The following is an 18,273-nucleotide window of genomic DNA, read 5'->3' as shown; positions in this document are numbered from 1 at the left end:
TTTTTTTTTTTTTTTTTTTTTTTTTAATTGATACCAAGGAAGAACAAATTTATTTACATACAAGATATATACAGTGCTACTACGTAAACGAAATTAATAACTATTAAAATGGGAACTTTAATGTCAAACTGACGGAATCGACCTTTTTGACAGTTCAACTTATCAGCCGGTGGATTTGTTTTCTTTCTACATTTATTATCAGTATCACTAGTCGACGGCCTATTATCGTCGATGAAATAAATCGGCCATTATCTAAAACACTGTTCTAGTTCCGTTTCCTTGACCGGAGTTTAGATAACAGTCCATAAATTAGAAAAACCATGGCGCTATTAAATTATGTGAACCCATTTCACATTGTTCGTGAGTTTGTGCGTAATCCTATAGAAGCATTTGTGCTGCACCAGTACTTGGGGTATAAGAAGAAGACAGAGGAAGGAATAAATAGCGTGAAAGAGTTACTGTACAGGGCTGGGATCATATCCGTGTTCGTTACTGCGATTTTATGGGTGTCCATTTTTATGTATGTGGTGTTTTACTATACGTACATGCCCAACGTTACGCATATGAGGCCCGTGCATCTACAGTTCAAGTAAGTAAATTAAAAAAATTAACATAATAATCCATAACTCTTTGATTTAAGACTAAGTGGTCCTAAGATTTAAATCTCACTAGACTATTAATTCTGTTGTTATAGTAAACCTATGCCTGATTAAGTATGCTTAAAACTGTTATTTAATTTATTAATTAGCTCTGTGTTTAATAACGTGTTTCAATTGATAGAAATGTTTTATTATAAAGTGTTTGCTGGCCAAAATTAGTTTTTATTTTATGGCATTGACCAAATAAACAGTTGGGCATAAAAAGATTTTAATATATTTAGATCAGTACGGTTTCACTCACTATTCACATGTCGCCAAAAGCGACTAAAAATAATAGTGAGTGAAACCGTACTGATCTAAATATTTTGAAATATGTCTCATTATACCATCTCATTCTAGATCATGGGTGTGAATATATTAAGTCTGATCTCTCTCGACCTCTAATCTCGATCATTAACCTGTCACTTTTATTGTCTAATGCTTAATTTAATTGCATTGCAGATTACATTCATAGCACACTAAGTAAAAAATGAGTTGCTTAGGTTAAAAAAACGGACAAGTGCGAGTCGGACTCGCCCACCAATTTGTTGTTATAACGGCAACAGAAATGACATCATCTGTGAAAATTTCAACTGTCTAGCTATCATGGTTTATGAGATACAGCCTGGTGACAGACGGACAGAGGAGTCTTAGTAATAGGGTCCCGTTTTTACCCTTTGGATACGGTACGGAACCCTAACAATACAGCTCAAACTTGAGGATGTCACATCCAGGGGCCTGTTTATTTTTCAAAAAAAAGAAATTACAAAATCTACTCTCAGACTCTTAATAGATTGTATGCTAAGTATGGTCTTATTTCTAATATTTCTATTACATTTATATTATTACTATTTATTTAACACGTATAATATGCTATATATGTATAATATGCGTATAATATGCTGTGTTTTAAATCTAGTAATTTTTGTCAAGTTTTTTAAATTAAATTACCTAGGTGTCCGGGTATAAGCTACTTACTAAATGTTTATGTATTATAAGTATTAACTTCAAAGAAAATGTCTTTTTTCAGGTCATGCGACGAGCAAATGGGCCTTTGTTCATTCCCATCAGCCCACGTCCAGCTCACGAAATATAGTCAGATGCTAATGTCAGCGCAGCCCTACCGCGTGCGGCTCATACTTGACATGCCAGAGTCGCCCATCAACAAAGAACTTGGTATATGACTATTACTTTTATTTCTCAAGAACTTTTAGTGTTGCCCCCAAAGCCACCAGGGCCTTTCATAATCGGGAATCGTTCTTACGTATTAATGGGCCATTTATAGAAAAACTTTCAGATTTTATAGTTAGACTTAAGTCTGGCAGTCATGGGCTCTTGCTCTATAAGCTGTGTGATATATATATTTGCTACTTCGTAAGTAGCAGGTGTGTAGTATACAAGAACTTTGACCGAGTACCAAAAAATCAATGAATAAATATGCTTTTTCCTTTTCTTGTTCTCTGTATATCGTTATTTACAGGTATGTTCATGGTGTGTGCTCAGATGAGGGCTAAGGGCGGAGTCCTAGTGTCATCATCCTGCAGATCCGCTATGCTTACACACAGGTTAGTGCTAGCAAGCTAGGTTCTAAGTTACTTGTGGTCCTGTTCGGCAGACAGCAAACCAAGCTGATTTGATAAAGGTTTCTATAGGTGATGGTACTCTGTGAAACAACGTAACCTTTGAATGTAGGCTTATTAGAAATAGGGAAACTCTGAGTAGGGGGCGCCACTAGGACAATCCATCACAATCTAAGCTCTCTATCACTTGCATATTCTAGCGATGTAGAGGCAGATAACTAAATTTCAATTTTCGCGTTTCCCGGTAGGCCCTTTGTAAACAAACCGTCTTTATGTATCAATGTCATATTTTATTATCTGTGGAAACTTGTCAAAAAACAGTATGTATAAGTTACTCTATGGTTTACGATAAGCGCTAGTGCTGCACTCTGGCGGCAGAACATTGCATTATTACCCCCTATTGATATTTATTTTTTGGCAAATATCTACATATCTATTTTTCTCTACTTAATCATTAGGGTTGTCTGTGAACTTGTGAAGTTATATACTTGATTTTGACAGGTCATGTCTACACGAATTTATCCGAACAGTAGTGTTCGCTCCCTTACTCCTCACGGGAGTGAACGAGGAGCGTCAGCAACTTCACGTCGAACTGTTCAGTGACTTTGAGGACGACCAGGTATCTCTTTCCATTTAGTACCGCCAGAGAGAGACGAATGTTACCTATGTAACTTTACTTTTGAGTGGCATCAAAGACTCCGTAATAGATGGATACAGTCTAAGGAAAAAACGTGCCTCGAAAATCAAGAAAATTTGATTCTCGTTCAGAGGGCGCTACTAGTTTTGGCCTACAGTCGTATAGATGGCGTTGACGGTTTCGTATGTTATTTAACAATTTTAACGCATATCAGTGAAAGAACTTGGGTCAAAATCATAAAAATAATAAATGCAAATAAAAAACATCATTTATCTATATTTAAATACATTCTATCGTATTTTTATAAATCTTTATTTTTAGTTTTAAAGTGTGTCGACAGATGGCAGTGAATTTACTGGGGTTACAAAATTTACTATGACAGTACCGCTCTAGTATAAGTTACTCTATGGTGGCATTAACGTGAGATACTTCATTCGGCTCTTGTCTGTTTGTCTGATTTAATATCTTGTCTTTTTATTAATTATATAACAATTCAAGTCTTGGAGACCCTTTACATCTCTAAGGATAATTTGATGATCGTTTTTTTATTATTATGCATATTTTATCTCTGACACCTAGAGACTTTAACATCTCTAAATAATTTTAGTACTTGTCTGTTGTTTGTACCTAGTCGGCTCATAAGTTCTGTCACTGGCCTTTAAAATTTAAATTTGGAACTCCTAAAACAAAAACCGTTCTGCATTTGAATTTCGAATCTTTATTAAATATTTGAGTAGTATAATTTTGCAATTTTCTGTTTTCTTCAACATGGAGTGGACGCTTAAAGATAGCCGTACCGCAATAATTGCACTATATCGTTGTGGTCACTCGCCGACTAAAATTTTTAAGCTACTTGAAAATTTAAAATTCTCTCTAAGATTTGTGTATCGTACCATAGAAAGATACAGTGAGGTCTCTAGTTTAAATGACAAGAAAAGAAGCGGTCGTCCGCGTACAGCTAGGACTCCAGCGGTTGTACAAGCAATTAGGGCACGCATTGCCAGAAATCCCGCTAGGAAACAAAAAGTTATGGCCCTCCAGATGGGTTTGAGCAAAAACACGGTGAAAAGACCTGAGACTTCGTGCTTATAAACGAAAAAGTGGCCATCTTCTCAATGGTCGGCTTAAAGCTTTAAGGCTTAAAAGATCTAAAGCTTTATTGAAGAAGTACGCTAAAAATAAGCACCGTTGTATACTGTTTTCGGACGAGAAAATTTTTGACATAGAAGAAAACTGTAATAAACAAAATGATAGAGTGTACGCTCGCAATAGTAAAGAAGCGTCTAATAGCATTCCCCGTATTCAAAGAGGTCATCACCCTTCATCTGTGATGGTTTGGCTGGGAGTTTCTTATGCGGGCGTCACTAGTATGCATTTTTGTGAGAAAGGAGTAAAAACTAGTGCCAAAGTGTACCAAGACACGGTGTTGACTAATATTGTGAAACCACTATCCCATACGATGTTTCTAAACAAGCATTGGGTTTTCCAGCAGGACTCTGCTCCAGCCCATAAGGCAAAGTCTACACAATAGTCATACTTGTTATGGCCATTTTTTGCCCGGATGCTGCACTTCATGATAAAAGCAAGCCGCTTTGCACAGTGCTAGTAGGGACCAAACTGAGTGATTTGACCCGCAGCAGCGCAAGTTTCACCCCTTAGGAACAGAGATGGCGCCACTTCTTAAAAAAATATTTCAAAAAATTCTACAAGCTAAACCAATGAACCGATTTAAATGTTTAATATCGCAAATGAAAGCTCATTATATACATTACTTTTAAAAAAATACTCAAAAAATATCTGCTGATTACTTTTGACAAAAAACGGCATCTTAAGTTTTTTTTTTTTACTCGATTGATAGTTTTTACTTGGTTTCTCAAAAAAAATGTATGAAACATGAATAGCTTAACGCATGTATATATTACTGAATAAATACCAAGTATTATAAAATAAACCCGACACCGATACCTCTCATACTTCACGAAATATAAAAGTTTGAATGTGAGTGTAAATTTCTTCAAAACATATTTCAAAAAATTCTACAAGCTTAACTATTTGACCGATTTCAATGTTTAATATCTCAAGTAAAAGCTCATTATATACATTACTTATAAAAAAATACTCATAAAACATATACTAAACCCTTTTGGCAAAAAACGGCATCTTAAGTTTTTTTTCTTACTCGATTGATAGTTTTTACTTGATTTCTTAAAAAAAATATTATGGAACATGAATAGTTTAATAAATATATATATAGTACTGAGTATACAAAAGTATTACAAAAAAACCCGACACCGATACCTTTCATTCTTCACGAAATATTTAAGTTCAATTATGCACGTTCTTACAAATAAATCCTTTAAAAGAAATCTTCAACCGCAGTAAGTGCACTGATTTTAATATGAAATGTGTCATATGAAAAGAAATCACCCAATTTATTTTAATAAATAAAAAATTTATAAATAAAAACTGAATAAAGTTTTTTCCTGGTGGTGAATTACAAAAAAAATATAACAATTCTAAAATTAGGAATTATTTTTATTTAAAGTGACTACATTTGTAAACAAAAAACTTAAATGTCCTCTTCGGGTTCATATTTCATATTTATTTATTGCAACCATGGTTTTATAGGTATTACAAATTCTTGGTAGTTCCACATGGACCCCGTGGGGGCATACCAATATTACATGCATACTTAGGATCTAATCTTAAATCTATGTGTATAATATAAAAGTAGGTCAATTTAGTAGTTTTTATACATATAAGCCGAATTGAATCAGATAATTGTCAGTGTATTAAATACAAAAATAAACGGGCAACTAATTATTATTAGGTGATGTCAAATTATATGGTTCACCGGTAGATGTAAAACTGAAAAAGAATAGTCGTTTTGAAGTACTCGTACCATTCCAATACTACAAAATCACTGATCATACATGAACTGGTTGCTGTAGATTACTGTTGAAGTATTTTTGTGCCTAGTTGATAACCATTAAACCTATAATTTTGTGCCAGACCTATAATTAGTGGTCAGCATGCAAAATAACCCTTAATTGAAAATTACATTAACTTACTTTTGATTTGTACAGGCACATTTGCATGATTTACACTGGGCTGTGCATGGCCAGCTGACGCGACGACACCCACAATGCATAGTTTCGCAGCCAGATTTGCAGCCACAATGGTCCAAGAGGCTTAATTGAGACCAAATCGCTGTAACTGCCGACCATTCCGGAGTCCAACTCTCTTTTTCCTCAGTCCATCCCCGAAAAGATGTACATGGTATTGAAACTTCTGGTTTCAGAGCGTTTCCCCATATATGGCCCTCTTGGTAAGCTGCTCGAAGTGCATGTTTATAGAGAGCAGCTGATGTAGGTGGCAGGGTTGGCAGGTTCTAATTTCTCGGCCAAATCAGATTTGTTCCCTGAACGACGCCCTCCATTGACTGACAACGAAGGTGGACAAATTTGGTTTTCGTACTGGAAGAATTCGTTCAGATCAAGCTGCCTTTCTCTGGCCACTATAAAAAGACGGGAAAATAGGAGTATGTCAACTTTTAAGTTTTTGATTTTGTCAGTTGTCAGAGGTGTGTAACTACATATTTTAATTTTAGTATAAAGTTACCCTAGATTTGTGTTATTGTTTGGCCAAACGGAACACATAAACGTAAATGAAGTTCACAAATATTTGTTTGCTTCAAAAAACAAGCTTGTGACAAGCCTGCCACCTACATCAGCTGCTCTCTATAAACATGCACTTCAAACGGCTTACCAAGCGGGCCATATATGGGGAAACGCTATGAAACCAGAAGTTTCCATACCATGTCCATCTTCTTGGGGATGGACTGAGGAAAAAGAGAGTTGGACTCCGGAATGGTCGGCAGTTACGGCGATTTAGTCGCAATTAAGCCTCTTGGACCATTGTGGCTGCAAATCTGGCTGCGAAACTATGGGTTGTGAGTGTCGTCGCGTCAGCTTACCATGCACAGCCCAGTGTAAATCATGCAAAGGTGGCTGTACAAATCAAAAGTAAGTTAATGTAATTTTCAATCCAGTTATTTTGCATGCTGACCACTGATTATAGGTCTGGCACAAAATTATAGGTTTAATGGTAATCAACTAGGCACAAAAATAATTCAACAGTAAATATACAGGCACAAAAATTATCCAACAGTAATCTACAGCAACCAGTTCATGTATGATCGGTGATTTTGTAGTATTGAAATGGTACGAGTACTTCTCAAAACGACTTTTTTTTTCAGTTCTACATCTACCGGTGAACCCGAAGAGGACATTTAAGTTTTTTGTTTACAAATGTAGTCACTTTAAATAAAAATAATTCCTAGTTTTAGATTTGTTATATTTTTTTGTTATTCAGCACCAGGAAAAAACTTTATTCAGTTCTTATTTATTAATTTTTTTATTTATTAAAATAAATTGGGTGATTTCTTTTCATATGACACATTTGATATTAAAATCAGTGCACTTACTGCGGTTGAAGATTTCTTTTAAAGAATTTATTTGTAAGAACATGCATAATTGAACTTAAATATTTCGCGAAGAATGAAAGGTATCGGTGTCGGGTTTTTTTGTAATACTTTTATATACTCAGTAATATATATATATTTATTAAACTATTCATGTTCCATAAATTTTTTTTATGAAATCAAGTAAAAACTATCAATCGAGTAAGAAAAAAAACTTAAGATGCCGTTTTTTGCCAAAAGTATTCAGTATATGTTTTTTGAATATTTTTTTATAAGTAGTATATATAATGAGCTTTTATTTGAGATATTAAACATTAAAATCGGTCGAATAGTTTAGCTTGTAAAATTATTTGGAATATATCTTGAAGAAATTTACACTCACATTCAAACTTTCATATTTCGAGAAGTATGAGAGATATCGGTGTCGGGTTTTTTTTATAATACTTGTTATTTATTCAGTAATATATACATGCATTAAACTATTTATATTCCATACAATTTTTTTGAGAAATCAAGTAAAAATTATCACTCGAGTAAAAAAACAAACTTAAAATTCCCGTTTTTATCAAAAGTATTGAGTATATATTTTCTAAGTATTTTTTTAAAAGTAACGTATATAATGCGCTTTCATTTGAGATATTAAACATTTAAATCGGTTCATTGGTTTAGCTTGTAGAATTTTTTGAAATATTTTTTAAAGAAGTGGCGCCATCTCTGTTCCTAAGGGGTGAAACTGCCGCTGCTGCGGGTCAAATCGCTCAGTTTGGTCCCTACTATCACTGTGCAGAGCGGCTTGCTTTTATCATGAAGTGCAGCATTTTGTTCATAACAAGTATGACTACAAGCCTGGCTCGCCTCCAATAAAATCGACTTTATACGGCATGAAGATTGGCTCTCCTCTAGCCCAGATCTTAATCCTTTAGACTATAAAATATGGCAGTATTTAGAGGAAAAGGTGTGCTCAACACCTCATGCAAATCTAGACTCTCTGAAAAAATCTCTTGCTACGGCAGTGGCCAATATCGACATGAAAGTGGTGCGTGAATCCATTGACGACTGGCCAAGAAGACTTCAAGCCTGTGTAGATAATTATGGCGGTCATTTTGAATAAATGTTATACATTTAGATTCTCTAGTTTATAAGCTTTCAAACGCTGTACAAATTATACGGAATAAACTTAAACTTTTGATTTTATTTGATACTATGTATATGACAGAACTTATGAGCCGACTAGGTATATTTTTTATTAGTTTTTTTTTGTGTAATTTGATATTTAGACGATACATCTCTGACAATACTAATCTAATATTTTACTAATACTAATAAGATAAGATACTAATCTAATCTAATATTTTATTGATTCCATGTGTAATTGTTTTTTGTAATTTTTGGTTAATTTTATTGCTTGTAAAAATTGATATGTAAAAGTGCCCCTGTGGCCTATTTGCTGAATAAATGTTTGATGTTTCAATGATTTGTCTGGATAGAAATGGAAATATTTTATTTTATTTTATTTATTTATTTTATTACAAAGAGATAAAACAGAAGCATACAAGTGAAGAACAATATAGACAGAATATACATAACTATTATAGATTATGTTGTTTCCTTAAGCATATCTCACCGAGAACATAAGTGGTATTAGAATGTAAACCTAGCAACATGCAACACTTAACTATTTCAACTACAACAACTACATTAAATTCATATTTATGATTTATGAATGTTATGATCTAAAACTACTTATCTATTTTTTATATAATTTTGTGACAGCAGCCTTGAATGAGGCACGGGAGCATGAGAATAAATCTACATTACAATATATGTACATTTATTTGCGAGAATGCAGGCTAGATAATAGAATTTGGGTATATACATTCCACCACATAATGGCATGCAAAACTATGTACATTTTTAATTTTATTCAAAGCTTAATCCTAAGTGCAGTTTAAGTATTATAGTCTGGTCATATTTATTAAGTTAACTAGAGTTGTGCGTACTCGCTTCACTGAAAAGATCGCTTCAAACTAGTACAATATCACAAATGTACTAGTTCGGTCTTTTAGTACATTTAGTGCAGTAGTACACCCAGACAAACTGAGCATAATAATGTAACGGAACGGTTTTTGCGGACGTTTTTTAAAGTAGTACATACAATTCAAAATTTGTTGTCTCGCTTACTCCCGTGCAGTTGCAACGGAGTGATGGTTATGTGCTGTCTCGCTCATATTAGTCGAGAGCCGTTCTATCGTCATCGCACGCGCTCGGCGTTAAGGGCGTAACACACCATCGCACCGCACCGCAACCTTGGAGCAGTTCTAGGAATAGGTAGTACTGGCGTGGGCTTCCACACTATCGCACCGAACCGTCAAAACGGTGCGATCCTACCTTACAGACTAGCCGCACACGTGCGCCAGTGTTGCCAAGTGTCCCATATTTCCATGTTTTACATTTTTTTTTCATGGAAATATGGGATACTTGGCAACACTGACGCACGTGTGCGGCAGTCTGTAAGATAGGATCGCACCGTTTTGACGGTTCGGTGCGATAATGTGGAAGCCCACACCAGTACCTACTACCTATTCCTAGAACTGTTCTAAGGTCGCGGTGCGGTGCGATGGTGTTTTACGGCCTTTAGTTTGGTCGGATCACTCGGATCGCTTTGCTGTCAGTGTCACTCCTCGCTCCCGTTCCGTTTCGCGTGTAGTATACTAAAATTTACTCGGTACAGAATCATTAGGGAATAGTTCGGTCTAGTACAGTGGAGGGAATTGCATCTTTTTGACTTTAGTACATGTATTTACTACACAAGCCTAAATTTAACCATATTTTCTATCCTCAGAACTTACCAGTAACTGACGCGTACGTCGAACTACAATCCAGACACGCTCAAATATACGCCTGCGAGTTACAAATAGAGGCTCACTTTACCGGCCTCCGGTACTGCATGTACCATTATCCAAGACTCTCGGCTGCCATTGGTTAGTATTAGTATGCCATTTTGAACCTTATGTCCAGTGTAGAAGGTCGAACACCAGTGTGCGTGCTAGTTACAAATAGAAGCCCACTTCACCGGGCTTCGATACTGCATGTACCATTATCCAAGACTCTCGGCTGCCATTGGTTAGTATTAGTAGTCCATTTTGAACCTTATGTCCAGTGTAGAAGGTCGAACACCAGTGTGCGTGCTAGTTACAAATAGAAGCCCACTTCACCGGGCTTCGATACTGCATGTACCATTATCCAAGACTCGGCTGCCATTGGTTAGTATTAGTATGCCATTTTGAACCTTATGTCCAGTGTAGAAGGTCGAACACCAGTGTGCGTGCTAGTTACAAATAGAAGCCCACTTCACCGGACTTCGATACTGCATGTACCATTATCCAAGACTCTCGGCTGCCATTGGTTAGTATTAGTATGCCATTTTGAACCTTATGTTTAGTGTAGAAGGTCGAACACCAGTGTACGTGCGAGTTACAAATAGAAGCCCACTTCACTGGGCTTCGATACTGCATGTACCATTATCCAAGACTCGGCTGCCATTGGTTAGTATTAGTATGCCATTTTGAACCTTATGTTCAGTGTAGAAGGTCGAACACCAGTGTACGTGCTAGTTACAAATAGAAGCCCACTTCACTGGGCTTCGATACTGCATGTACCATTATCCAAGACTCGGCTGCCATTGGTTAGTACTCGTATGCCATTTTGAACCTTATGTTCAGTGTAGAAGGTCGAACACCAGTGTACGTGCTAGTTACAAATAGAAGTTAGTAGGTTACTGAGTGTGGTAACAGTGTGTACACAATATCTCAAATGATTTTTCGCCCAAGCCCTGAGCTGTTCTCTTGTTGATAAAAAAATCTCATGCCTACGATAATCTTACTAATGTTCATATCTTTTTCAGGTATCAGTACGAATTTATTCTTCGTGTCGCTCATATTTATATTGAGCTGGTATCATCTACAGGACGGATTGCCAGACTTCGTAAAGGTATATTTACCGTGATACTCTTCCCATACAACCATTTCGGTCGCAGAATCGCAGAAAGTAGTAACTAAATGGCAGATGTGTCGTAACAGTTACTACACTGCGACTGTGTACAGTTTTAGTTACTGAGTGTGGTAACAGTGTGCACACAATGCTACCAGAATTATTTCAGTAACTAAGTGTGGTCGCCGTGTGTACACTTTTCGGTCACAGTGTCGAAACATTTTTTATACACTGCGTTCAGTTTGTGACCAAATCTGTACACAATGTGTCGTAACCGTTACCGAATTGTTTCGAAACATTGTGACCGAAAAAAACTGGTAACAATTTAATATGTGCACACGGCGACCACAGTTTGTGACCAAAATGTGTCTGCGTCAACTCTTCCCCATTTCTGGTAACGGCGACGACACTGCGGCTGGAATTGTGACCGGAAAAAACGGTGTCGACTCATTTGCGTCGTAACAGCGACCGAAAATGGTTGTATGGGTTGCGACACGCTGAACCTAAAATTAGAACCAATTCCAAGCGTCACAGAGAACAATTGTTATTTTTTTAATCCCGATTCCCGTTGCAGATATATGTCTTAAATCCCATGGTAGAAAGGTGACAGACATGCTGTTTTATGTTTCAGAGCAAATTTGGCGACATCAAAAACGAAACCGATCCCGACGACGAAAAGAAATATTTAAAGAAAGTGAAATTGGAGAGAACAGGTAAATGTTCATTGTATTTATAATATTTGTATTTCTGAATCTTTTTTTCGCGTAGGATCCAAATATACACATACGTTTCATGTGAGAGATATACAGGATGGATAAAAAATTTGGATTATACTGAGCAACTTTTACTATAGGACCAACCACGAAATCGCGAAAAAAAATTTACCCTCCCATAGAAAATGGACCAGCCAAATTTTTTTTCGCGATTTCGGGATTGGTCCCATAGTAAAAGTTGCTCAGTATAATCCCAAAATCTCCCTGCCAAGGCTGCCTGCTAAGGCGCTACAATATCTGAACACGCCTCTATTGTCAGGGCGTTAGAGTGCGTGTTCAGATATTGTGAACACCTCGGCCGCTCCGATATATCTGATGGCGACTGTACATTGTTATTCATTAACATTTATATTCCAGATTCTTCCATGTTCTTCGATGATGAGAGCCTGGTGGAGGAGCTGAAACACATCGATGAACCAAAGAAGACTTAGACTGATTCAAGCTTACAGTATTTTTGTACGGCTTTTTACTAGGGAATGTAAACCGGTTTTTAATTGTATGGAAAAACCGGTTATTAACCAAAATTTCATACAAATAAAAACCAGTTTACATTCCCTACTTTTACTAAATTATGTCAATTATTCGGCGAAGCTAAAAATGTTTGTTGTAAGCATAAGACGTTAGTGATATTTGAGAAATAAAATATATTGGCTATTGTGTTATCTAAAAAAATATGATATATGAATTTATTATAAAGAAAGAAATCGAGTTATAAGTAAGGGGTCATCCATTAATTACATCACACGCTTAGGGGGGGGGGGGGAGGGGGTTAAGAAAATGTGACATGTTGTGACAAGGGGGAGGGGGGAGTCACACACTTTGTGACGTCATTTTCTTATTTAAATTATTTTATTCGCTGTACAGTTAAATAATAATAACAAGTTTTTGGAACGGTAATCATTTTTAATCGTTTAATTTTCTTTGCTAATCTGTTTTGGGTTATAAAAATAAAATTACTAATATTTCCTTTGTCAAAAATATTTTGATAAAATATTAATAATACTTAATTCGATTTGCCGATTTCATTGAAAAAATGTGACATCACACCAGGGGGGAGGGGTTTGCCCACGAATTAATAAACTAGCGGATGTGAAATGACTCCTATTTAGTATGAAAACCAGTGTCGCTAAACTCACACATTCATAGCCACGTTAAAATACGTCACACACTTACAAAATTGCTCTGATTCGTAGCAACTTTCCATACCAAAAAGTTATTACCGGTGGACATTTCTCGAACGAATATCAACTGTAGGCTACATGAGTGACGGTTTAAAATATAATGTCAAAGCTATATGACATACGACTCTTTCATTATCTCATTCATCTCACAAAAGCTCGCTCAACGTTCACCTAATACAACTACTCAACACCAGATGGCGTTATTTTATATAATTTTAAAATCACTTACTTATTACAGGCGAGAAAAGGGCTAAAAAACCAGTATAAGTAAGGTCTAATTACGCATGGTTTGTTACGGATCTCACGGTCACGTTACACTGGTGTTTTCGAGACCTCTACACGCCTGCGAGTAGCTAACCGTTGGAACTTCTTTCCATTCGACGATATAGGGAGGGGACAGTGTAATCGGAGTGTTTTATCGATATTTGTGTGTTCAGTTAGGTATTGATATTTCATTACCGTATGTTTTAACACATTTAGATGATACTTTATTTATGATTATAATATAGGTAGTGATAATCGTGATTGTATGAAAAATAATATGTAGTACAGTACAACAAATATCTAACTAGAAATTTGTTTCTTATTAATTGACCAACTAGGTTGTTAATGTGAACATTAAATATATCTTAAAGTCAAACAGATAAAATCACAGTTCTTTAAAGGTCTATTAACTCGGTATTGCTGTTATTTTGTGATCACAAATCTGCAATTACTTACATAGGTAAGTATTCGTCTTTAACAATATATTTACTTGTAGCAGCATTTAAGGTCAATCTAGACGGGACAACCTGATTAAATTGTCAAATTAATTGTATGGTGTGAAAGCATACATGAAACTGGCTCATCGATCCCACTTGATTTGATTGTAAGATTGTGACCTATCAAATCAGGAATGGGGGCGGCAAAATTCCAATATTTCACGCTAGTTTGCGTGGTACGGAACACTTTTTATTAATTAAGTGAGCCCGAATGTCACTAATAATTACTAAATTAGTAACTAAGTTTTAGGCGTGTGGACGCTAGATGAGATGTATGGCAATTTTATCCCCAGAAATCTTTCTCTAAGAAATGCTCCTAGCAAATGGTGCTATATTTTTGCGGAAACTAATTTTCTTGCCCAGTAGCATTGACCCATTTATTTTTAATATCGGCATCTTGTGGTAACCTACAATAATTAATAATAAAGAAATAGAAAATATAAAACGTTTATTCATGGCACATTGCATGCATTGTACGCATAAGTGCATTAAGTACCTAGTCTAATTATATTAACGATGAAAATATGATGGGTGTAAAAAACAAAAACGTATGTAAAGGAATACGAAGGTTTGAAAGGTTGCCATGAAATGACCCCGACTTAACTTAGTGCTTGATGACCAGAGCTGCCATATTTACTAAGACATTGATTATCCCAAATAATAATTAGAAACGTGTCTAAAATAATAATTTATTACCGAACTACCAAACATCAAACTTGAAATATCGTAACTTTAACTTTATCGATATAAATATCGACATTGCGCAGCATCTGAGTAGCGAAGTTATTTGACATTTAGGATAGCGAATATTCCAGATAAACGTAAAGAATAGTGACAAAGGATTGTGAACTCTAAGTTCTAACTGATAAAATATAGATTTACTTAACGAACATTCGTAAATAATGCAATAGAAACAGATTTTTCGTATTTATCGGATTATATTTAAATAAATAACCACCGGTGATAGGAAATACCTCCACGTGAAAGATTTTTTAAACCGCTGTGATTTCTGCAGCTTAATACTGCACAATACGGCATTTTAAATTTAATTATCAATTTTTGTTAGACGAGCGTACGTACGACGTGAATGTCATTCGAGCATGAAGTTTACACAACAACTGAGCATAGTCTGTGCATAAAGTGAGTCGGTCGCTACTAACTGTCGGATAGACGGGAACGCCCACTTGCCATCTCCATCCTACTCCGTGGGTTTGCCAAATGTGACCAAGTGTGACAAGGAGGGGGGGGAGGGGTCGAAAAATCTCGAAATTCGTGTGACATAATTAATGGGTGAACCCTAAAGAAAAGCTTACGAGGAATTTATATTTAGTTGCTATATAGTTAAATAATATTGTTAATTATTAGCTTTCTGAACGTCACGGTTGGCAATAGACGACAACTATTTAAAATAAACCCTAATACATTCCAATAAGGTATACTATTATTAAACTGTTGGATTTCAAAAGGTTAGTCGGAAAAAAATCATTAACGTCAAAAATATACTGATAAATATACCGTCAACCGGGGTGAATAGGGACAAAACTTAAAATGTAATTTACCTGACAATTTCTTAATAACTACCCACACAAGTAGTATCATACAAAATCTACTGTTATTCTTAATCGAATGATACAATTTGTGTATTTTTAAGAAATTATCAGGTAAATCACATTTTAAGCTTTGACCCTATTCACCCCAGCCATCCCTATTTACCCCAGTTGACGGTAATTCAATAATATATTTGTCGTATATAAACGACAGAACACAAAACTAGACTGACATCACAGCTCTCTCCTTGATAGGTAGATTTGTTAGAATTTAACCTACTTATATATTTGAAGGGGATAGGGTAGCAATAGCATATTGTATAGATAATTTGGAAAAGGTTGTTTTGTATAGACGTAATTGGTTGGCTAGATTATATATTGTATACACGGTGGATAATGCACTTATTTTTTAGCCATCCTCTATATTTACTGGCACTACAGTTAACCGTAACATAACATGGGAAAATACAATAAGTATATTAGATATACGCAAACACATACATATAAAATCTTCATAGCTTTTGGTCTGTGTTGCTAAATAGCTCTGTCCATTCCAAATCGCTTTAACTCAGTGAATTAACTCTTACTATATAAGTAATATAAAGTGTACTTACCTAAAACTTATCATAAATATTTATATCAACATCACACTTTTTTTAATCTTTTTAATATGATCATAACCAGCTGTCAAATTCAATACTTATATGTGACGTTTTCAACCAAAAGGTACCACATTGTCGCTAGTCGATAAGGTTGATTTCAAATTGAAGCTATATGGAAATAGCGCCTTATTGATAAATAAGTACCCTTTTAGTTGAGAATGACACATATCTACAAAAAAATACTCAATCTGTATGGTTTTCTACTATAATGACAGTTGGCTTGGGCAGATTGGGTATATTGCCCAATCGAACTGGCATTTTAGTGTCAAGGTTATAAACTAAAAACTGTAAAGGGTATTTACTTAAAATAATTGTTGTCTGCCTTACCTGCACCAGTTAGCCGAACGTTAATTGCAATTAGGCATTAACCAGTACAAATTGAACCGTAAACCGTAACGGACGCTTACAGTTTACGGTTCAATTTCATCAATTTGTACTGGTTAATTGCATTAACGTTTCGGCCAACACTGACCTGCACTGCACTTTTGCCATGTATTATACTTGTAGTACAAAAATATTTTATACATTTCTTTTGTTACTAACTTTAATAAACGTAGGTATTTTTTGTTATTCATTCTACGGTTATACATTCATTTTTATAAGATTTAAAAGGCTTATAGTCCGACAAGAAATTGTAGAAAATTATTGAGGGCGCCACATTTTTGACGTAAAATGCTTAAACATGGCAACAATTTTGTATGGAATTGTTTTAATTCCATTTAATTTAATTTCTACAATTTTATGTCGCACTATATGTGTAGTTGTTGTACACTAAGTTACTTAGTTACTATAATTATAACTAATTGAATAATTATTATTGTTTTTGGAGTATGATGTCTACTTTAATATATTGTGATATTACATTTTTGGTGAGCGAAACATTTTATTAAAGCTGTAAGGCATACTCACACTTTTTATTCTCCACTGATGTAACCTGCAGGCGTATTATGGATAACTTTATCTAATGATATCTCTCTAATATGTGTCACTTATTAACACTACGCTATTATAAGATAGACACTAGACTTATAGTACCAGGATATGGACCGTGATTACCTTTTGTATTGTTTTTGAGCTCCCAATATACCCGTGAACAAGATGCATGTAACTACGTCGAAATTCGGGAGCTCGAAAACAATACAAAAAAGGTAATCACGGTCGATATAAGTCTAGTGAATCATTCAAAACTGAGATAGAACTTGTCATTATCACGCTATTACGTAGACAAACACGACCTAGATGAAAAATTAAAAGGTTTAGTAAAAATTAGTGGTTTACCTACATGTATTCTTGTATTCTACACGTAACGACTTACATCACTTAACCAACTCATGCTGGTAATTAACCTTTTCGACGCCGTGTCAAACACAAAAGCTGTCACTCGGACGCCACGTCACCGATTATATAATCTGTGCCGAAGTGTCAAATTAACTGAAATTGAACTTTATGCACATGCACGTAAGTCTATGTTGCTCTGTGGTTGTTGACCGATTAACCCGTTTTTGGCGTTGGACCTGCGGTGCCGATACATCCGTCTTTGGCGTCCAAAAGGTTTAAGTACCTAATCTACGAAAGGAGGAAGGAATGTCAGTCAACAGCAGAAGTAGAACCGCGACTGATTATTTTGAATATGAGCTGAAAATTATCGCCCGCATAAGTACTATTGTTGCTGATTGTACACGGGACAAAATTATTTTCGTTTTGTTTTTTTGTAAAAAAAAATGTGACCAAGTGGAGCTTTTTGTATGGGATGAATAAGTTTTTAATTTTTTTCAAGATAATTATAATCCACAGCTAGAAAGACATACAATAGCACTCAACTTTTTTTTGTTTATTTGATAAAAGACAAAAATAGAAGCGTGACAGAGTGGTCGAAAACAAGACAACGAAAAGAATTTTGATCAACACGCTGTACAGTGTACACAGGCTGATTTTGTTATCTCAGAACAAATTCTGAAGGGTGAATATGAATATGTAGGTCATACTGAACAACTTTTATTATGTGACGAATTCCGAAATCG

General features: G+C 35.3%; 2 protein-coding genes across 2 annotated transcripts in view; one reads left to right on the top strand and one right to left on the bottom strand.

Annotated features, from left to right (window-relative positions):
- The window catches only part of LOC134751783 (poly(A) polymerase type 3), a 223,334-nt gene that overhangs the window by 29,387 nt on the left and 175,674 nt on the right, over nt 1-18,273 (bottom strand). The gene's annotated exons all lie outside the window — the stretch shown is intronic.
- Nucleotides 185-12,588, top strand: LOC134751755 (seipin). Its single transcript, XM_063687201.1, has 8 exons — nt 185-589; nt 1,669-1,814; nt 2,119-2,203; nt 2,720-2,837; nt 10,181-10,319; nt 11,243-11,328; nt 11,960-12,041; nt 12,459-12,588. Exons 1-8 carry the CDS (start codon nt 321-323, stop codon nt 12,530-12,532), a joined length of 999 nt encoding a protein of 332 aa, XP_063543271.1. The 5' UTR covers nt 185-320; the 3' UTR covers nt 12,533-12,588.

Source organism: Cydia strobilella, chromosome 23 (assembly GCF_947568885.1).
Source record: "Cydia strobilella chromosome 23, ilCydStro3.1, whole genome shotgun sequence".
Lineage (NCBI taxonomy): Eukaryota > Metazoa > Arthropoda > Insecta > Lepidoptera > Tortricidae > Cydia > Cydia strobilella.
The sequence above is the reverse complement of the archived record's forward strand: the minus strand, read 5'-3'. Positions and strand labels throughout refer to the sequence as shown.

Bases quoted from the DNA above. Each gene is read 5' to 3' on its own strand.
- LOC134751755 (XM_063687201.1), top strand. From the start codon at position 321: ATGGCGCTATTAAATTATGTGAACCCATTTCACATTGTTCGTGAGTTT. The intron at 590-1,668 runs GTAAGTAAATTA...GTCTTTTTTCAG, and splicing joins CCCGTGCATCTACAGTTCAA to GTCATGCGACGAGCAAATGG. The intron at 1,815-2,118 runs GTATATGACTAT...CGTTATTTACAG, and splicing joins GCCCATCAACAAAGAACTTG to GTATGTTCATGGTGTGTGCT.